The sequence below is a fragment of the Pongo abelii genome, chromosome X (assembly GCF_028885655.2).
Source record: "Pongo abelii isolate AG06213 chromosome X, NHGRI_mPonAbe1-v2.0_pri, whole genome shotgun sequence".
In the NCBI taxonomy this organism is placed as follows: Eukaryota; Metazoa; Chordata; class Mammalia; order Primates; family Hominidae; genus Pongo; species Pongo abelii.
Window position 1 is genome coordinate 106,376,890 of NC_072008.2, and position 21,787 is coordinate 106,398,676.

At 44.0% G+C, this 21,787-nt stretch overlaps 2 protein-coding genes across 6 annotated transcripts in view; one reads left to right on the top strand and one right to left on the bottom strand.

The window, feature by feature from the left end:
- The window catches only part of SRPX2 (sushi repeat containing protein X-linked 2), a 29,568-nt gene extending 11,934 nt beyond the window's left edge, over positions 1 to 17,634 (top strand). For both annotated transcript variants that reach the window (XM_054544838.2, XM_002831882.6), the window contains 8 exons: positions 4,020 to 4,211; positions 6,617 to 6,793; positions 7,086 to 7,212; positions 7,379 to 7,500; positions 8,602 to 8,781; positions 9,123 to 9,256; positions 11,080 to 11,201; positions 12,630 to 17,634. In XM_054544838.2, coding sequence (XP_054400813.1) covers positions 4,020 to 4,211; positions 6,617 to 6,793; positions 7,086 to 7,212; positions 7,379 to 7,500; positions 8,602 to 8,781; positions 9,123 to 9,256; positions 11,080 to 11,201; positions 12,630 to 12,810 — 1,235 coding nt within the window. In that variant the 3' untranslated portion in view covers positions 12,811 to 17,634. The remainder of the gene's footprint in view (positions 1 to 4,019; positions 4,212 to 6,616; positions 6,794 to 7,085; positions 7,213 to 7,378; positions 7,501 to 8,601; positions 8,782 to 9,122; positions 9,257 to 11,079; positions 11,202 to 12,629) is intronic.
- TSPAN6 (tetraspanin 6) overlaps positions 1 to 21,787 on the bottom strand; it is a 98,939-nt gene that overhangs the window by 26,813 nt on the left and 50,339 nt on the right. For 2 of the 4 annotated variants that reach the window (XM_009235045.4, XM_024240568.3), the window contains exons 15-17: positions 21,161 to 21,260; positions 20,234 to 20,442; positions 16,338 to 18,012 (exon numbers count right to left, since the gene is read on the bottom strand). The exons of the other annotated variants lie outside the window; for them this stretch is intronic. In XM_009235045.4, coding sequence (XP_009233320.1) covers positions 17,864 to 18,012; positions 20,234 to 20,442; positions 21,161 to 21,260 — 458 coding nt within the window. In that variant the 3' untranslated portion in view covers positions 16,338 to 17,863. Of the gene's footprint in view, positions 1 to 16,337; positions 18,013 to 20,233; positions 20,443 to 21,160; positions 21,261 to 21,787 lie in introns of those variants that run through there. 4 annotated transcript variants of the gene reach the window in all.

A 21,787-nucleotide genomic window follows, 5' to 3' on the forward strand; every position in this document is an offset into this window, starting at 1 on the left:
ACACAATAAAGACTTACACATTTCCTACCAGACAATTTTGCCATACAGTATTTTTTGGGTTTTTTTAGGTGGGGCGGGGGAGTTTTTTTTTTTTTTTTAGGACAAAGTTTCGCTTTTGTTGCCCAGGCTGGAGTGCAACGGCGCAATCTTGGCTCACTTCAACCTCTGCCTCCCAGGTTCAAGCAATTCTCCTGCCTCTGTCTCCCAAGTAGCTGGGATTACAGGCGCACATCACTGCACCCGGCTAATTTTGTATTTTTAGTAGACAGGGTTTTACCATGTTGGACAGGGTGGTCTCAAACTCCTGACCTCAGGTGATCCGCCTGCCTCGGCCTCCCAAAGTGCTGGGATTACAGGGGTGAGCCACCACGCCCAGCCAGCCATACAGTATTTAACCACATTCTTTTTTCTTTTATCGGTACATAATACCTTACATATTTATAGGGCACATGTTGAGCGTCACACACATAGACTGTGGAGTAATCAAGTCAGGGTATTTGCGGTATCCATCACCTTCAGTATTTATTATTTTTATGTGTTGGTATCAAGTCCTCTCTTCTACTTACTTTGAAATATACAAAACATTGTTGCTAAGTATAGTCACCCTATTCTGGTATCAAACACTAGAATTTATTTCCTCTAACTATAGATTTGTATCCATAACAAACCTCTCTTCATCCCCTCTGCCACCCACTTACCCCTCCCAGTCTCTGGTATCTATCATTCTATTCTCTATGTCCATGAGATTAACTTTTTAGCACCCACAATTAAGTGAGAACATGCAGTATTTGTCTTTCTGTGCCTGGCTTATTTTACTTAACATAATGTCTTCCAGTTCCATCCATGTTGCTGCAAATGACAGGATTTCATTCTTTATTATGGCCAAATACTATTCTATTATGTATATGTACCACATTTTATTTATCCATTAGTCCACTGATGGATACTTAGGTTGATTCCACATCTTTGCTATTGTGAATAGTGCTGTGATAAACACATGAATGCAGATCCCTTTGATATATTGATTTCTTTTCCTTTAAATAGGTACCCAGTAGTGGGACTGCTGAATCATATGGTAGTGCTAGTTCCCTCCCTCCCTTCCTTCCTTTCCTTCCTTCCTTCCTTCTCCTTCCTTCTTCCTTTCTTCTTTCCTTCCTTCCTTCCTTCCTTCCTTCCTTCCTTCCTTCGAGATGGAGCCTCATTCTTGTTGCCCAGGCTGGAGTGCAGTGGCGCCATCTCGGCTCACTGCAACCTCTGCCTCCTGGGTTCAAGCGATTCTCCTGCCTCAGCCTCCCCAGTAGCTGGGGTTACAGGCACCCGCCACCACGCCCAGCTAATTTTTGTATTTTTAGTAGAGACGGGATTTCACCATGTTCGCCAGGCTGGTCTCAAACTCCTGACCTCAAATGATCCGCCTGCAGAGGCCTCCCAAAGTCCTGGGATTACAGGCATGAGCCACTGTGCCTGGCCTTTTTAATAATAGCCATTTTAACTGGGGTGAGATGATACCTCATTGTGTGGTTTTGATTTGCATTTTCCTGATGATTAGTGATGTTGAGCATATTTTCATGTATCTGTTGGCCATTTGTGTGTCCTCTTTTGAGAAATATCTGTTCGTGTCCTTTGCCCAATATTTTGTTTTTGTTTTTTGTTTTTGTTTTGGAGACGGAGTCTCCTGACCTCGTAATCCGCCCACCTCGGCCTCCCAAAGTGCTGGGGTTACAGGCATGAGCCACTGCACCCAGCCCCTTTGCCCAATATTTTAATGGAATTATTTGTTTTCCTACTGTTGAGTTGTTCGAGTTCCTTGTATATACTGGACATTATTAGTCCCCTGATGGATAAGTAGTTTGCAGATATTTTCTCCCATTCAAGAGGTTGTCTCTTCACTCGGTTGTTTGTTGTTGTTTTGCTGTGCAGGAGCTTTTTAGTCTAATATAGTCCTCCTGGTCTATTTTTGTTTTTGTTTCCTGTGCTTTTGAGGTCTTAACCATAAAATTGTTGCCTAGACCAATATCCTGAGGAGTTTTCCCTATGTTTTCTTCTAGTAATTTTATACTTCTGGGTCTTACATTTAAGTTTTTACTCCACCTTGAGTAAATTTTTGGATATGAGAGATGAGTGTCCAATTTCATTATTCTGTATAAGGTTATCTAGTTTTCTCAGCACCATTTATTGAAGAGAGTGTCCTTTCCCCAGTGTATGTTCTTGATGGCCTTGTCAAAGATCAGTTGGCTATAAATATATGAATTTATTTCTGGGTTTGCTATTCTGTTCCATTGATCTATATATCTATTTTTATACCAATACTGTGTTGTTTTGGTTACTATAGCCTTACAATATATTTTGAAGTCAGGTAATGTGATGTCTCTAGCTTTGTTCTTTTTGCTTGAGATTGCTTTGGTTATTCTGGCTCTTTTTTAGTTCCATATGAATTTTAGGATTGCTTTTTACATTTCTGTGAAAAATGATGTTGGTATTTTGATAGAAAGTGCATTGAATCTGTAGACTGCTTTGAGCAATATGGTCATTTTAACAATATTAATTCTTCTGATCCATGAACACGGGATATCTATTTTTGTGTCCTCTTTAATTTCTTTCATCAATGTTTTATAATTTTCAGTGTATAGGTTTTCACTTCTTTGGTTAAGTTTATTTCTAGATTTCTTTGTAGCTATCGTAAATGGAATTGCCTTCTTGATTTCTTTTAACCACATCCTCGTTTCAGTTTCCCATGGGCATTCTTTGGGTACAGTTGCTCAGCTACTTATGAATTTTTAACCATATTGTCACCTCTCCTGTATTACATCTCATCCACATCAATGTCATGAAAAGCATTGTCACATGCCTCACTTACTTCCACATAGTGTATCCACCATTTCCCCTGCTCTACCAGTCTGGTGACCCTACCCAAACAGGAAATTAGGTCAATCTGGAATTACTTGTTCTAGAGGGTTCCTGGAGAGCACTATTTCTCTGGGTAACTGCCATACGCCTTATGTTTAAATATTCTAGAACACTATGCTATCAGTGCTGTCAGTGTCACTAGGCTATAGTTCCCAGAGACTTCTTCCTTATTTGAAAACTGAGATTGTGTTTGCTCTTCTCCAGCCTTTCAATGTTTTTGTCTTTATGCCAGGATTTTTTCTGGGTCAGAAAATTTGAACTTATTTACAATAGTTGGGGCCTCTCCTACTGTCTCAGCATTTAGACCGACCTTTATATTTCCCTTTACCATTCTTACTTATTCTACCGATTCCAATCTGATGTGTATTTTCCTTGACAGACTATGGGAGCGATATAGAATGGGAGTGATTGTTGAGGTCCCAGCCTGCCAAATAAGGTCTTTGTGATATGTGTTGTGGCCTTATAATCAACAGCTCTGCAACTGTAGTGCTTAAAATACTTTCTGTAATTTTGAGATGGTGTCTCCAGATGGCAGCCATGTGTCACTGCCACAGGCTCAAAAGTAATGCTGGAAGCCCCAAGAGTAGTGTTTACTGAAGAAAAGATTTCTCACTGTCATCTGTCTTCATTCTCCAGTTACATTCAGAAAGAGGCTCTAGCCTTTCTTTGTTCCTTTGGTGTCTCATCTACTTCTTTTTTTTTTTTTCCAAAGCTTTTTTTTTTTTTTTTCCCTTAGGATGTGGGAACTGAGTCAACTCACATGGGGCTTTAGCCTTCCCAACCCTAGGCTAACAGACCCGTGCCATGCTGTGTGTGTGCATCCTTGGGCAGGCGGCCCATTTGAGTTAATTTTTGTATAAGGTGTGAGACTCAGGTCGAGGTGGGTTTTTTTTTTTGCATATGGAAGTACAAGTGCTCCAGCACCGTTTGTTTGAAGGCTATCTTTCTTCCACTGAATTGTTTTTGCACTTTTGTCAAAAATCATTTCAACACACCTGTGTGGGTTTACTTATGGGCTCTCTATTTTTTTCCATTGACCTATTTGTCTTTTCACCAACACCACACTGTCTTGATTACTGTACTTCTAGCTTGCCTTTCTTCTATTGCTACAGTCCCCCGATGGTGTTACACATTAAATATCCAGGATGGAGAAGCCACATGCTACTCACCGAGGGGAGGAAATTATCACAGCAGCCTGGGCACGCGTTGTGAGCTCTCCTGTGACCGGGGCTTTCGATTGATTGGAAGGAGGTCGGTGCAATGCCTGCCAAGTCGTCGTTGGTCTGGAACTGCCTACTGTAGGCGTAAGTTGTGTGTGTGCATATGCTGATGCATGTATGCGAGAGAAGCCAGCCAGCCAGCTGCTGAGGGTATATGCCTGGAGGTGTTACTAATATGCCCTTCTCTCAAGTACAAATTGAGAATATTCCATAAGCCCCCCAGCAGGGCCTTTCCCCATTCTAACATTCGAGTTCAGTTTCTCTGGGTTACTGCCCAAGCAATATGAGCATTTAACCAGCGACCAGCTCTTCTGTCTCGGGGAGCCCAGGAGTGCACAGCCAGAGCTAAGGCTTGGGCCTAAGGTCTGTTGTGGACCTAGATCTTCTTCTGGAGCTCCTGAGGATATGTGGTCTTAGACTCTTTTCCACTTGTGGTCAACTGCTGTACTTCCTAGCCTGTAGCCTTAGAAGACCTTGGCAGTGGAGCTGTGAAACGTCTGCTATTCTTCATTTTCTTCTGAAAGTCAGAAGAAAAATCCCTAAGTCTAGAATGTGAAAGTGCTGATATACACACATTCCAAATCATGTCCCCCTTCAGCTTCCAAATCTCTACCTCTTACTCAAGTTCCACAGCCTTTTAGCAGCTGAGCTTTTCCTGTCCATATGTCCATGGCAGAACACCATTTGTAGGACACCCATGTATGCACAGCCCTGTATTGGTCACTTCCTGTGTTACTCAATTCTTCAAGTACTCCCAGGCTGCTTATAGATGAATGGGATAGAAACACAAATGTGTGCACATCAGTGTCGTGTAACTGGATGCGGAAGTGCTGAGCATTCATATAGAAATGGGGCTGGTCAGAGAAGACGCTGTAGAAGAGAAAAGAAGCTTGATAGCCAGAAAGCAGGTAGTCACCACACCCCTCTAGGTGACTGGAATTCAATTGTTTCAGGACTTAGACCCCATCATTTTCAACAGGAATTTGAATCGGTCTGACACAATTGAAAAATATAGGGCTGTAAAGTACAAGTGAACATAAAATCAATTAAAATAATGGTGACATACATATTTCCAGGTGCCTACAATGAGTCAATTACTACATTTGAGCACTGAATCTAGCTTTGACTTTCCTCATAAGAGACAAAAGGGCAAATGCTTTGGATCTATCATTTTTCCTGTCATATGATACTAAGCAAACACATTCATCTGAAGAGACAAATCTTTTCTCTTCACCCTGATTTCAAAAAGGTCATTTTTGCATAGGTCTTTACAAAGGGACACTGGAAAACAGAAAATGCAATAATCTTTAAGTCTGGTTTGCCAAGCAACAAAATGAACATAGCTTATACAGATCTTTATTCAAAGCTCTAACAATTGAACTTAGGTAGGATTAGAAGTTAGACAACCTAAAGGAATATATGGCCTCCTTCTCTCAAGTATCAGGTATCTCCAACAACACTTTGGCAAGCATAAGCTCACAATTAATCCATGGTGACAGGCTCCATCTCTGCCACATGTGGTGTCCAAGGCACATGGATTCCTCTTTTACCAAATACCACACCTGGCCCTCCAGGCACTGGTCTGACTTGTATTCTCGCCCAGACAGAGAGTCAGCCCAAGTTGGCATGTAAGTGAGCCTCAGCTGAGCAGTACCTACGGGAGCCCCAAAATTATATTGAGTATGCCTGGAGGAGAAAAGAAGCTTTGAACGTGCTCAAGGGCATCTAGCATTTGAGGAATAAGAGACAAAAATTAACAGTTGCTAAGGCCCTAAATGAGCCCAGAGGATATATGCATTGTGTCTTTTAATTTATACAACAATCCTATGAGGTGTCCACATTTCACTGAAGAAAACACTGAGACTCAAAGAGATGAGGCAACTTCTTAAAGTTACAGAGCTAGTAAGAGGTAGAACTGGGATGCAAACTCAGGTCTGATTTTTTTTTACTCTTGATAAGTTGTTTGACTTCCCCCTCTAAAATAGATTCTATTTGTTTAGAGAAGTTTTAAGTTCACAGCAAAATTGAATGAAAGATATAGATATTTCCCATTTATCCCCAGCACCCACACATGTACAGCCTCCCCTGTTGTCAACATCCCCCACCAGAGTGGTACATTTTTTACAGTTGACGAACATAAATTAATACATCATTGTCACCTGAATTCCATAGATTATATTAAGGCCCACTCTTGTTGTATATTCTATAGATTTTGACAATCTACAGTGTTAGGTCTGATTTTGAAGTCTATATGCTTGGACAAGTAATTTACTTTTTTGACACCCCCCTGCCCAAGGGTGCTGCTATACTTTATGAAAATACAAAGACAATTAGGGAAAAAGGCAGTTAGGCATAAAAATGTAAGGGCAGTTCAGGTAGGGTTTCTGTATTTTCTGCTCTCTCTGATGTTTCTCCCTGTGCTAGATGCCCAGGCATCACCTCCAGATAGTTGCACAAGCCACTGAGCTTGTCACTTGGTTTTCTCTTAGAGATGAGATGCCACGCACTACCATTCATCACTAGTGGCACTTACACCTGCACAAATGGAGTGCTTCTTGACTCTCGCTGTGACTACAGCTGTTCCAGTGGCTACCACCTGGAAGGTGATCGCAGCCGAATCTGCATGGAAGATGGGAGATGGAGTGGAGGCGAGCCTGTATGTGTAGGTAAATGCTGGTTGCTCCCAGTTGTCCTGGTGCAAAGAGCCACCCCAGCATTATATCGACAAAAGATGTGGAATTCTCACCACAGAAGGCATTCCTCTTAGCTATGAGGGTGGCACCCTGGGTATTTGCTAAACAAAATGATCTTCTCCCCTGAAGTTGCGCTTCCTTCCCCAGTTTCCTTGAGCACCTTGAACTTTTTACCTACCCAGTGGTGTGTGGCATTGCTTCAATGGATTCCCCCCAGGGAAAGCAAGGGGCCCACGAGTCAGCACTTGATTTTTCATCTTGGCAGACATAGATCCCCCCAAGATCCGCTGTCCCCACTCACGTGAGAAGATGGCAGAGCCAGAGAAATTGACTGCTCGAGTATACTGGGACCCACCGTTGGTGAAAGATTCTGCTGATGGTACCATCACCAGGTGAGCCTGAATAATGGATGCCCCTTATGCCTTCCCTCGGCTTCTCTCAGTCATTCAGGCTGGTCACATTGAAACTGCACAGGCTAAGGTAACAGTGGGGATGTGCCTCAGACTTCAATTCTAAGGGTCTCTTTCCTCAGTGTTTCTTTCACCCTGTCCCATGCAGGGTGACACTTCGGGGCCCTGAGCCTGGCTCTCACTTTCCCGAAGGAGAGCATGTGATTCGTTACACTGCCTATGACCGAGCCTACAACCGGGCCAGCTGCAAGTTCATTGTGAAAGTACAAGGTCAGAAAGAATTATTTAGTTTCCATATTGTTCATTAATCCTGCTCTACCCTGACCCACCCCATGTCTCTCCTCTCTATGCCTGGAAGAGACACACCTCATTTATACTGGGAGAGGAGAAAAACAAGTTCACCAAACAGGCTTATTTAGGAAGCCAGCATTACATGTGCATACATATGTTTCTGAAACCTTGACTCTACAACAAGACTGTCATCAACAAGACTCTCATTATCCTAAATCCAGATAAAATCCACAAGGATATTCTTTATCCATTTCTTTTCTTAGACGTCAAAATGATCACATGTAATCAGCCTTCATTCTGTCGTTCACCTCTGCTAAAATTGGTGGTGTTGGCTGCCTGATTCTTCCTCTTTGCTTTGTGTTATATTGTTTTGTTTTGCTTTTCTCATTATAAAGATAATTCATGCTTGTTGTTGAACATTTGATAAATAAGGAAATACATAAAGGGGGAAAATCTATTACCCCATCATCCAGAGGCAACTGCTATTAACTTTTTGGTATTTTCCTTCCAGTCTTTTTTCTATACATACTTTAAAAAATATATAGTTGAGATTGTACTGTACATCCAATCATAAATCATCCTTTTCACTTTTCATTAACAAAGTAATTTTCCCATGTTATTTTAAAATTCCTCAGAAATATTTCTAATGACAGCATAATATTCTACTCTAAAAATATATCATAATTTGCTTAACCCTTCTCCCACCAATGAACATTTAAGATTCCTCCAACTTATTTCTGCTATTAAGAGGAATTCTGCAAGGTAGTCATCTCTACACAGCATGTCCATAAAGTCTGGAAACAGATGGTAATATTTTCTTCTAAAGATTGTCAGTCTTTTGATGACAACATGTATATTCACCTGTGTTTCCAGACTTTACAAACCTTTGTCTGCATTTCAGATTTAATTCCTTAAGAAAGGAAAATTCCAGCTCCATCCCCAGCCAGTGGAAATATAGAAAAGCCATTTTTCTGATCATCTTAAGTCTTCTGGTCTAGAAAGCCCAGCATGGGCACCCTCTTAGCCTTTCCTTCTTATAAGAAACACCATTAACTTCTAACTTGAACTCCTCCCTGACAGTGAGACGCTGCCCAACTCTGAAACCTCCGCAGCACGGCTACCTCACCTGCACCTCAGCGGGGGACAACTATGGTGCCACCTGTGAATACCACTGTGATGGCGGTTATGATCGCCAGGGGACACCCTCCCGGGTCTGTCAGTCCAGCCGCCAGTGGTCAGGTTCACCACCAATCTGTGCTCGTGAGTGAAACCGGGGAATGGGGCAAGTAGATGTGGTGATCAGGGGAACTTTGGAGGATCTTCCTCATGGCACAGGGGTCCAATAACAATGTATATGATGTGAGACAGGGGGGTTCTAGGATGTGTCTAATTTAAAGGCCAACATTCCCCTGTAGACTACTGCTACCCCAAGAAGAAGGGTTTAAAATCTCTAAGTGTTCTTTTAGGATTTCCCCCAAGGGATGGGAGAAACAGCCAGAGAGAGGCAACCTGAAAGACTGGAACACCTCAAGATGTTAGGTTACCTAAGCTGGGATGGAGGAGAAAGCCGTACTCTGACTGGTCGCCTGCTTCTGCCCTAGCTATGAAGATTAACGTCAACGTCAACTCAGCTGCTGGTCTCTTGGATCAATTCTATGAGAAACAGCGACTCCTCATCATCTCAGCTCCTGATCCTTCCAACCGATATTATAAAATGCAGATCTCTATGCTACAGGTAAGGCCCACTCCCCTAAAGAGGGCTTAGCTCCGGTAAATTATCCCTTACCTTTTCCAAATCAGAGTTGTTCTCTGCAGCACAAACCTTACCTACTTCCTGAAACTTTTTGTGGATAGCATTTGATCAGTTTTACCGTAGACATATTTAGCACATTTAAAAAACTGTTGTTACTGAAAAGGCAATCAAGTCACTGGAGTGGTGGCTGTGACTTGCAGGGAGCTGGGTGAAAGATGGGAAGGGAGTGTGGCAAAGCACTCTGAAGAGACTTGCAAGACAGCTATGATCAAATGTAAATGTTGGGAATTAAGTACGTTTATGTTTTCAAGGAATAACAGCACTAACAAACACTTATGCAGTAAGTGCTATGTAGGTATCCAGTACTGATCTATGGGTTTTACACATATTCATCCAATTCTCACAACAACCCTTTGGAGGTAGATACTATCGTTATCCCCATTGAATAGGTGAGGAAACTGATGCATAGAGATTAAGTCACTTGCCCAAGGTCACTAGCTAGTAAGTGGTGGAGCTGGGATTGAACACAGGGAGTCTGGCTGCAGAATCTGTGCTCTTAGCCACTACCAGTAGCAGAAAAGAAGGAAAAGCGTTATGATATCTCAAAGTAAAATGAGAGAGTTGCATGTCAGTTTTTAACATAAGAGATACCTAGCCAAAGCCACTAGTAGGGAGAGGTCGATAGGACAGAATAAATATGATTATGGGGACTTATAAAAGAACAGGCTAGGTTACTGAAGATAATTCAGGGTGTGCTGACAAGACTAAGAGAAGCAGCTCTGGGGAGCTGCAAGGGGCTGGATACCCACGTGGGAGAAAAAGCTACTTAGGAGGTTTCTAAACATTGAATCTTAGAAGTTGCCAAGTGAATATTCAGAGGCCCAGGATGGAAGCAGTTTTACAAAAAAAAAAAAGAACCCTGGAGGGTCTAGACCAAAAAGAGGGCCTTATTCATCCAGAGATCCAAAAAGACTGACAACGGCAACAGTTCAGTTGGAAGCAAGGGAGTAAGAACAAGAAAAGGAACCTGTCAGCAAGCATAGTGACTCTGAGGGTGAGGACTAGAGGGGAAGTCCAAAGATGAAACAGAGGTGGGGTGCCGGGGAGTATTCAAGGCCTCTTTAAACCTCACCCTGGTAACTGGCTAGCAGGTGATCCTGCAAGACAAGGCAGGACAGAGATCTGGGGTAGGACTGCAAGCTGCGCTGCCCAGTGCAAGGAAGGTAACAAGGGGTAATGAAAAGATCACTGGGCACAATTTTGGAGAAATCCTGGAGACCGAGCGAAGGCCCTGGCCAGGTAGCCTATTGGTAAAGAGCACACGCTTGGGCAGGGGGCATCAGTCCTCAGTTTGAATCTTGGCTCAGCATGTTATTGTCACCACCTGGCTTGTGAGGAGTGTTGTGAAGATTAGATTATGTCTACAAAGCATTAGGTTTGTGTATTCAATAAACAACAGCCATTATCATATCACATTGGCTATCCATCAAGAACTTATGTAATTTAAAACCTATGCAAAGCTAAACAATGATTATGTTCCTGCAATTTACTCATTGAATTTCTCTTCTCTACCCCACTTTGTGTAACTGGTTTCAGTAGAATGAAGGAAACACTGTTGGGGCAAGTACTTCAGGAATGACAGAGGGAACAGGTTGTTGTAGACCCCACAGTGTGATTGCGTGACCACTGGGGGAGAAGGGGCTCCTTTCCCACACTGCTTCATATGGTCCCAGGAGGAATCAGCCAAGTAGCCTTAGGTTTGAACGCACAGCTCTGTTGCGTAAAATGTTCTGTCTCCCCCCCAGCAATCCACCTGTGGACTGGATTTGCGGCATGTGACCATCATTGAACTGGTAGGACAGCCACCTCAGGAGGTGGGGCGCATCCGGGAGCAACAGCTGTCAGCCAACATCATCGAGGAGCTCAGGTCCAGGCTGGGAGGCTGCCAAACGTGGGGGGAGGGGGGGTGGGGCGGGGGGAGAAACCCTAGGCAGGACACTGGCAAAAGTGGACTATGGGGAAACCATCAGACACTACTCTCTTGCGGCACTTCTTGCGTTTGAACTCTTATGGATGCATTAGGTAAGACCAGAGAGTAGTTTCTTTACTTTGGTAGAACATCAGAATCAAATGAGGGCTTAAAATACAGATGACCAGGCCCCATCCTAAACCACCTTAGGAATGTGCTTTTACAAAGGCACCTGAGGGGACTCTGAAGCACAGCCAGGGCTGAGCCAGTAAACCCAAACTTGACTCAGATAAGCCCCTGCTCTTGTTTTCTGGCCTCATCTCTTTGCCTTCAGTCTCCAAAGAGCAAAAGGCATCTTTTTTTTTTTTTGAGACGGAGTTTTGCTCTTGTTGCCCAGGCTGGAGTGCAATGGCACGATTTCAGCTCACTGAAACCTCCACCTCCCAGGTTCAAGTGATTCTCCTGCCTCAGCCTCCCGAGTAGCTGGGATTACAGGTGTGTGCCACCATGCCCAGCTAATTTTTGTATTTTTAGTAGAGACAGGTTTCGCCATATTGGCCAGGCTGGTCTCAAACTCCTGACCTCAGGTGATCTGTCCACCTCCGCCTCCCAACCTGCTGGGATTACAGGCATGAGCCACCATGCCTGGCTGCAAAAGGCATCTTTAAGCACTGAAATCTGAGTAATATCTGTCAACTCCTGGGGAAGAGAACATTAGAGGTGACAGGTGATGGAAGAAGTGGGTCTTTCTCATTATCTATCCAGTATCACCCTTCTAATGCCTTCACATATATTCAGGGCCAATAAAGCCATCACTGCTCTGTTTTAGAGCAGTGCCTCTAAACAATAGAGAAACTATACCTGCCTCTAGAGTGTAGTCTCAGTGGGGACAGAAAGATTCAGTCCCAGTTAGAGAAGAGACTAGAAAACACTCAGAGGGAGACTGCAGACTTGCAGCTACAGATGGAAGAGTTAACCAGAAGGTATTTATCAACCTAAGGGCTGCCATGTATGATGTGCATACACAGCATAGTCTCTGCAATGGGTGGCCCCTGGAGTCACCCTGTGCAGCCTGCACAGCAATATGTGATAGCCCTGCTTAAAGGGGCCTACAATGAAAGCACTGCCTGTTAATAACAAAGCTATTGCAGCTGAGGTGAGGAAGGGACAGCTTAGCAGAACTAGATGCATGGAGGCAGCAAGAGTAGAATCTGAACACAGAAAAACAAAGCGACTTGAGACAGGAAGTAGAGGGGATGGGGACCAGGGATGAGGTGGGGAAGGAATTAGTCCATGAGTGGAGCTGCAAAAAGTCAGAGGGTAGTAGAGCCTGTGGGGATGGGTGCCCAGACAAGGTCTCATACCTCCCTGGGCTGCTCTCTCTAGGCAATTTCAGCGCCTCACTCGCTCCTACTTCAACATGGTGTTGATTGACAAGCAGGGTATTGACCGAGACCGCTACATGGAACCTGTCACCCCCGAGGAAATCTTCACATTCATTGATGACTACCTACTGAGCAATCAGGAGTTGACCCAGCGTCGGGAGCAAAGGGACATATGCGAGTGAACTTGAGCCAGGGCATGTTTAAAGTCAAGGGAAAAGCTCCTCTAGTTAGCTGAAACTGGGACCTAATAAAAGGAGGAAATGTTTTCCCACAGTTCTAGGGACAGGACTCTGAGGTGGGTGAGTTTGCCAAATCCTGCAGTGTTTCCAGGCATCCTTTTAGGGCTGTGTAATAGTTTCCCTAGAAGCTAGGTAGGGACTGAGGACAGGCCTTGGGCAGTGGGTTGGGGGTAGAAGTTCTTCCTTTCCTAACCGGGGCCCCTGCCCAGCTCTCGAAAGTCTTTCAGAAAAGTAAATCCTAAATTCACTGACGAACTGGCTGTTTTAACTGGTTCCTCTACCCTGAGGTGACAGCAGAGGGCAGCACGAGCACAACAGAAACCAGCTTACACTTTAAGCAAGTGTAGCTGGATTTTCCTTATAGGATGAGGGGTGGGTAGCAGGGTACAAAACATCCTTATTTTTTTATTTATTTTTTTTTTTTTTTTGAGACGGAGTCTTGCTTTGTCGCCCAGGCTGGAGTGCAGTGGCGCGATCTTGGCTCACCGCAAGCTCCGTCTACTGGGTTCATGCCATTCTCCTGCCTCAGCCTCCTGAGTAGCTGGGACTACAGGCGCCCGCCACCACGCCCGGCTAATGTTTTGTATTTTTAGTAGAGACGGGTTTTGACCATGTTAGCCAGGATGGTCTACGATCTCCTGACCTCGTGATCCACCCGCCTCGGCCTCCCAAAATGCTGGGATTACAGGCGTGAGCCACCGCGCCCGGCCCAAAACATTCTTGAACTTGTTTGTCATTTCCCCTTCTAGGGCATTGGGCAGCAAATGTTATCTGAACCATTGCTTCACTGTTAGAAAAACCCTGCAGTGGGAGAGAGCTTGGTAAGATGTATCCAATCAGAGCAGAATGCTCTCTGGGGCCCTCCAGCTGGCTCACGGGCAAGAACCCCTTCTTCCTGAGGCCTCTCGTTTCTGTAGCAGAAGGCAAACAATTCTCTCCCTTCCTCAGAGGAGTCCCCAGCTTGTTACTTAGGAAACTTTAAAACCACCACTGCAGGTCGTAGGGAAAGAAAAGAAAAACAGACTCAGCCTCATGTATTAACTTCTTCAGATACTTGTCCCCTTTTGAGAGATGAGCACAGAGCAGGTAGGAGCTATAGCAGCACAAAATCAAGCCTTACCAGGCCTAAAATTCGAGGTGGAGCCACACACAGATCCCTGCTCTGACTGCAGTCCCTCTTAATGGTGTGCCAGTGTCTGAAAGAAAAGTGTTCTCTTCCTTGCTGCTGAGAACCTTCTTTCATGCAGTCATGGAACCCAGAGTCATAGCTAAGACTCCACAGCCTCTCTCCTTCAGCTTTACTCAGGGGGTCATCAGTGGATGACTTGAGGGGAGAAGGAAGCAGGCTGGGTGGGGAGGCAGAGCTCATAATGCTCTAGCACTATGTGCCAGGTGCTGTTCTAAACACTCTACTGATTGACTCTGAAGTCTTCACAAGAACCCTATGAGGCAGGTACTGTTATTAACCCTATTTTACAGATGAGGAAATTGAAGCTGAGAGAGATTAGGTAATTTGCCTAAGATCAGACAGCTAGTAAGTGGCAGAGTCAGGATTTCAACACCAGCAGCCTGGCTCTAGAGGCAATGTTCTTCTTAGACATTATGCCATCCTGACGCTACTTCTTTTCCTACTTTCCATTTAAAGACAACTGAAAGCTGTAAGCAAGGAGAAAGTTTCCATGCTCTATAATCCTACCCAGACACAAGGCTCAGAGTGGGCTCAGGAGGAAAGAGGGAATGAAAGGCTCTCAACCTGAGAAAATTCAGTCTTGAAAGCAGAGTGATGGGACATAAATCATGAGCCCAGAACAAATTGGGGGAGCAGTGAGTCAGAGAGAATCTCCTTCCACTGGGGTTTTAGTGGAAATCTCATTTTTTAAATGCAATATAAAAAATTAGGGAGTTGCTGGGTAGAATGGAACACAGAGCAAAAAGCTGGAGCAAAAAGGTCCCTTCTCCCTCTTCCCTCCAGGGAAATATGGGAACTGTGAGAGGCAGCAGGCAAGTTATGGGCAGAAGGCAGATACAATGATTTCACGTGGGAAATTTCTGGTCAGACTAGCTTTGTGGTTCCAAAGGCAAAGACTGCACCTTGGGCGAGATGAATGCCCTTCGTTGTCTTTATCACTAACACTTCAAGTGGGGCAAGCCAGGACATGCTAGCAAGTCAAAGGCCCAAACAGAGGAGGCCTACTACCCCCCCCGCCCCCCCCCCCCAACAGAGCTCCACCTGGACCTGACTCAAGGAACATTTATATGCAAATGAGGAGCTTTTGTTTAATTTCATTTTGAATAGTCAAGTCAATCTTGCTTTCTTTAGGTAAAGTTTTACAGTAACCTCCTTTGTAGTTCTTTGAAGATGAGGATTTGAGAAATCCCAACCCCTAAAGTAGGGGAGAGACAGCAGCAGAATAAGGCCCACAGCCAGACCCAAAGGGGCTAGCCCAACCCCTGTATATATTGTACCTCTCTCTATGCCCACCTCTCCCCCACTTCTCCCCCCTGCACCACTCTCTCTTATCCTGCCTGTCCCTCTCCCCTGTTTCTCTGTCTCTCTCTCTTTCACATACACACACACTCACTCACAAGCAGTACAGTCCCTAAGTTGGCTAGGTAATATCCAAAGCATTCTGATTGTCCTACTTTTTGTAAACTGAACTTATTTAAGATATTTTAGAAGAGATGAGTCATGTCTTCCTTTGACTCTTCACCCATAACACACATAACCATTCTCACAGGAGGCCACATGGTGCAGTAGAGTCAGACTTTGGTTCAAAGCCCAACTCTGTCACGTGACAGTGGGCTTGAGTTTCCTCATCTGTAAAAAGGGAAGATATCCTACTTCATAAAGTGGTTGGAGAAATTAAAGAAATAGTATATGAAGCCTTGCACATAAAAAGCATTTTATATATATTAATGCCCTTTTGCACAAGAGGTCAAGAATTGCTTGGGTTCTACCTAGAAATCAAGAGCCTTATTTCTGAGCTGGGTTACTTGGCACCTGTGTTATTTCTCTCTCAAAACTACATAATGGTAGGAGGAGTAAAAGAAAAAGTCTCCGCCTCCCAGAGAAATTGAAGGATCCAGAAAGAAGTACTTATAGCAGGGAATGTCTTCCCTCACCTCCTGTATGAACATCTCTCTCCTTCCTCCAGTATAGGAGGGTCTACAAAGCTAAAGGAAGAGTTCCTTTGTTATGAGATAGAAAAGTGGTGCCACTTTTAAGATGATTTCTCAGTTCTCTCCTTAGATACCAAATACAAAGGACGAGGGATCAAGCTCAGCGAAGGTATCAGGCATTTAAGGTATCAGGCAGCAATGCGGGGAAAGGTGAATTTTCTTCAATCAGCATAGGATGGTTAGGGAAGAGCATTTATCACTTTGGTTCTTATCCTTCAAGCCAGGGGAAAAGCAACAGTGAGTTAGGATATCAGAGACAAAAGCATTTATAGAACTAACAAACGCAAACGTTTGACAAGTGAGAAAGCTTTATTAAAGCACACGTACATGTCAGGGGGGTGGGAAACAAAAGAGCAAGTTACAGCCCAGGATCCCAAGTTATGCCTTCCATTACAATTGCAATCCACACCAAATCAATCTTTGAAAACGTTCCTCCATTCGGTTCATACATACAATAGACAACATTGTAGCTGCCCTTAATCCAGTGTGCTTATAGGAAATCAGTTAGCAGCTGACTCTGTTGAAGGGGATTTCCTCTCTGCTATACACTCCTTCCACACACAACTTGGGGTAGAAACGCTTATGAGAATAGAAAGGTCAGTTTGGATCAATGAGTACCAGAAGATGAAACTTAGCTCACTAGACCCTTCTTTGAAAAGCCTCAACACACTACACCCATGTAATATGTAGGTCAAATTTAGGAAACAATAGCAAAAACAGGAACTGAAAGCTCATCAAGCAGGAAGTCAGAATAACAGGGAGACTCTGTCTACATTCCCTTAGAGCCCTTAACAGTCCCCAGCCTGGAGAAACACTGGGCCAATTGAGATAACACTTGGTTCTTCTGGTTGACACAGTGGTATGTAGACCATGCTCTGTTAGATAACACACCCCAGACGCAAACACTAAGACAGATGTGGTACATGAGGATGAATATATCTCATCTTTCATTCGAGAAATGAGGAGCTCTCTCTCCAATGACTGCAGTATCAGTTTAAAATGCAGAAAATTCAGCATGGGCTGTGAGACACTTTACCCTCAGTCACTCTGGTCCTCTGAGATCAGCTAGAAGCTGTCACTGGGCATCCTCATGATTTAGTCAAAATACATTATCTAATTAAAGTGCTTTTCGAAAGCAGCTCCATTATAAGAGTCCCCCAAAGGTCTAGTAAAGATACCTAGAACTGGAAAAAGCTTGGGAATTCTGTTAGCATTTCAAAGAAAAGCATTAGACCAAAGCAAGGTGGAAACTGCTTAAAAACTAGAAAAGTTAAATTTAAAAGCCAAGTTCCAGAAGTTTATCAAGGTAGAAAACAAGTTAAAAGCATAAATTGGAGAGGAGAAAGAAGAAGGAACTACTCACCTCTCCCCCACATTCCTGTCTTTACTAACCCAACCCTGCTTCCCAGAGCCTTAAAACCCAGACTGGTCCTAATGCCAAAGGTAGCCAGGGCTTCCTAGGGAAGTAGGAACAATGATAGCAAGACAGAAGATAAAAGGTTGTTTTAAAATAGCTGTTTTTAAGTTAAGTAAATCTTATAAAGACATAAGAAAAAATGGACTCTGAAAATATACTATACACAGAAACATTTTGAAGAAATGCTTATTCTTGAGACTGCTTTAAAAAGGAGAACAAGTCTGCATCACTCCAGCCAGCACAATGAGATTTGCAGAAAATACATGTTTGTACACAGACACACACACACACACACACACACACACACACACACATTAAATTATAAATCTTTGCTCTTGATTTCTTCACTTCCTCTGACTTGCCCTCGCCAGGGCTGGACCTGCAGAAGAGGACAGGGACTCATAAACCCAGCTTCTGCTTGGCCATTGAGGAACGGAGCTGCAGAGTCCCTTCTGCCCAAGACCCTGGGTACTGTCGCATCTTCTGCCACAGGCTCACTTCTTCCCCAGTCGAGTCCATCCAGTCCACCACTTCCCCATTACTGATCCCTGAGGAGAAACACCAGAGGAGGCTAAAGAGGGGCCCCATTCTCAGCCCACCAGGGAAGATGGGTTGTACAGCAAGATTAGCCACCCCATAACAGACAGTTTCCTATGAAGATGGGCTAATGGCCACAGCAGTCTGGGAAGTGCTCCCTCACCTGTACCTCCTGAGACTCTGTCAAGAGACTCTGGGTTGATGAAATCAGACTCCAAATGGCACGCAGTCACTAGAGACTTCTTATTCTGAGGCTGTTACAGAGTTCTAGTGCCTGACAACTCACGCCAGAGCTATTGCCAACTGTACTTAAAACATTTTTCTTTTATTATTATTATTAATTTGAGACGGAGCCTCGCTCTGTCGCCAGGCTGGAGTGCAGTGGCACAATCTTGGCTCACTGCAACCTCTGCCTCCTGGGTTCAAGCGATTCTCCCGCCTCAGCCTCGGGAGTAGCTGGGACTACAGGCCTGCGCCACCACGCCCAGCTAATTTTTTTGTATTTTTAGTAGAGACGGGGTTTCACCACGTTGGCCAGGATGGTCTCGATCTCTTGACCTGGTGATCCACCCGCCTAGCCTCCCAAAGTGCTGGGATTACAGGTGTGAGCCACCGCGCCCGGCCAACTTTTTTCTTTTAAAGCTAAATGCCTCTCCTCTAGCTGCAGACTCCAGGTCAGAAGTGAGGATCGTATGTGGCCCCATTCCTATTCTCTTGTATATTCATCCATTAATTCAGCAAACATTTATTGAGTGCCTACTGTGTGCCAGGTACTCTTCTAGGCTCTAGAGACACTTAGTAAACAAAGCAGAAAAAGTCTCTGTCCTCAGGCAACTTTCATTTGAATAGAGAAGACAGAAAATATACAAGCAAACCAGTAAGAGTATTTCAGATAGTGAGGTTAATATCATGATGTAAATAAACAGGGTGATGTGTAGTGCCTGACTCAGGAACTACTGTGCAGATGGAGTGGTCTGAGGACTCTCTGAGAAGGTGACATTTGAGCCAAGACCTGAAGGATAAGAAAGAACCAGACTTTCCATTCAGAGAAAACAATAATTGCAAAGGTTCTGAAGTGGGAGTGAGCTTGGTATATTTGGAGAGCAGAAAGTCATTGTGGTTGAAGCATAGTGAGCAAGGGGAAGAGTGATACAAGATGGATCAGAAAGGAATAGAGGACCCAGGTTACACAGGGGCCTGTAGGCATGGTAAGAACTTTGGATTGTTTTCTAAGCACAACAGAAAGCCACTGAGGGGTTTTAACAGGGGACTGACATGAATTGGCTTACATGTGTAAAAACATCAGTCTATATGCTTCATGTTAAATGTTCCGTGTGATTATTAATATATAAGTATATTAATATACAAGTGCAGAGACTAGGGAGAGGGCAAAGAAGAGGATCCGAGACTAAGCTCTGCCAAGCACCAACATTTAGAGTTTGGGTATAGAATGCAGCACCTACAAAGAAAACTGAGAAGGGGTGAGCAGTGACTTAAAAGGGAATCAGAATGCAGTGTCAATAGAAGTTCAGTGTTTCAAGCGAAGAGGAGTGATCTACCATGTTAAACAGTGCTGAAAATTCTAGTGAGATGAGAACAACACTTTGGCAAGAGCAACTGCTCAGCAGAGTGGTGGGACAAAAGCCAGATCACAGTGAAGGAGAGCTGAAGGAGAGGTGAGAAGTGGAGACAATTCTTTCTAAGAAACTAGAAGGAGAATGTGTAGTCAAGGAAAGGTTTGTTTTTGTTTCATAATATTGGAAATACCAGAGCATATCTGTATTCACCCCTGGTAGGTAGGGAGGATGAAACTGAGAGATGAAGATTATAGAAGTGAGGTCATCGAGAAGGGTGGGGGGAGGTAGCCCAGAGCACTTGGAGAGAGCTTGGCTTTTGCTAGCAATGACCCTTCTTTCATTATTAACAGCATGGAAGATGGAATGTATAGGTACATACATATAGGTAGGTTTGTAGATTTTTTTGGTGGGAAGATTATGGAGTTCCTGGCAATCAGGGTCACATTTATCTGTGCACGTATCAGTGCATGAGCTCAGCCTTCCCCTAGTCCTGGCACACAGTAGGCACTCAATAAGTATTGGCTGAATGTTAACTGAAAGGAAAGAAGACAACTGTCATCACAGAGGAGCTTTGTGTTCGGGGGGCGGGGGTGGTAATAGGAGTAAAATAGAGAAGAAGCCTTCAAACAAGTGAGGATGGGGGAGGGGATCTCACCAGTGCCAACACCCAGCCTGACCCCTCCCAGGAAGTCATTGCTGGCCAGGGGCTCCCGGTCCCACACAGTCAGTTCCAGGCACATATGTTGTAGATCTTCCAGCCTCACACCATTGTAGACAAATGTATGGTTGTAGTGAGGATTCAGGGTCTTCTTCATCACAGGAGTTTTACGTTTACTGGCCTTGTTCCTCATGGGAAGGAGGTATCTGGCAGAGGGCGGGGAGTAATCAACAGCCTACTCAAAGCGGACAGTTATCTCTCTAAATTCCCCTTTCCCCTACCACAGGCCTAGCCCAAGAAGATGAACCCACATCCAGATCCTACTACACACGCCCCTCCTTGAATCTGCTGAAGCAGAGTTCCCACTACCTCTACTAGATCATTCACCTGATTCAATTCCTTTAACCTAGAGAGAAAATGAATATAATAGTATTAGTGAGGCTATTCTGTGCTCCACTGAAACTGGGTTTTAAATATTGGGCTCTGTTTCTACTAGACAATTTATCTCTTTAAATAAAACCAATAGTAATATCTATAAGCTTAGCCAAACATGATTTCTAGATAAATTAAGTCAGTGGGTAATCTGTAATTTGGGGAAAGCTTAAAAATTGTGGGAAACAAAGCCCTGAGTTCCCAAATCTAGACAGTCAGAAGACACAGATTTTCACCCAGAATTAACTAATAACATGAGTCAGACAAAAGTCAGAACCTGTCTACAGCCCTCCTCTTTGGATTATCGACTCTACAGCCCAGACCAGTGCAAAGGTGGTGGAGGTTTTGCCATTACCTAATTTCAGGAACAAATTTGGTTGCCGGGAGTGGTAAGACACACTGGATAATATCCACAGAGAAAGTTAAATTGGGTTCTTCTCTTAGCTCTCTTGTTCTGAAACTGGTTAGTTTGGGGCTGGTCTAGGGACTCACCCCTTGACAAAGCTGTCTGAAGTCCCTCCTGCTTTGGCAGCCGTCAAGTTCTTGGCTTCTTTGATCCACACCTGGAGCTCTCCCCCTTCCCCACCTTTACCTGTAAGGGATGTCAGCCATAGCAAGTGAGACCCTTACACCTCTAGATTTATCTTGAACTTTGTTCATGCAGCACTTTCCTTCCTTGCTCCTAAAGGCAGCGAGCTCCATAATAGAACTGTGCCTGTCCTGTCTCCTCAGTGCCTAGCACAGTGCCTGCCAGTAAGCAATAGGCGCTGTATTAATAACAACCACAAAATTAATAAATGCCTATTGAAAACTGGCTATGTGCCAGATACCATGTTAAGCATTTAATTCTCAAAACAACCCTAGGAGAGTCACACTATTTTTGTCCTCATTTTGTACATGAGAAAATTGAGGCTTAGAGACATAAAGTTGCCTGATATTTGTTCAATGATTCAAAAAAGAGGGAACTCCTCCATCTGAGTTCTTGATTCCACCGCTACTTCGCAGGACTCATCAGGCATCATCAATTTCAATCCCCACCTCCCAATTTAAATATCTTTTTCTCTACTTGTCCCTTCCCCTCAGTCTAAATATATACTAATCTCATCTCTTTGAGAAAGT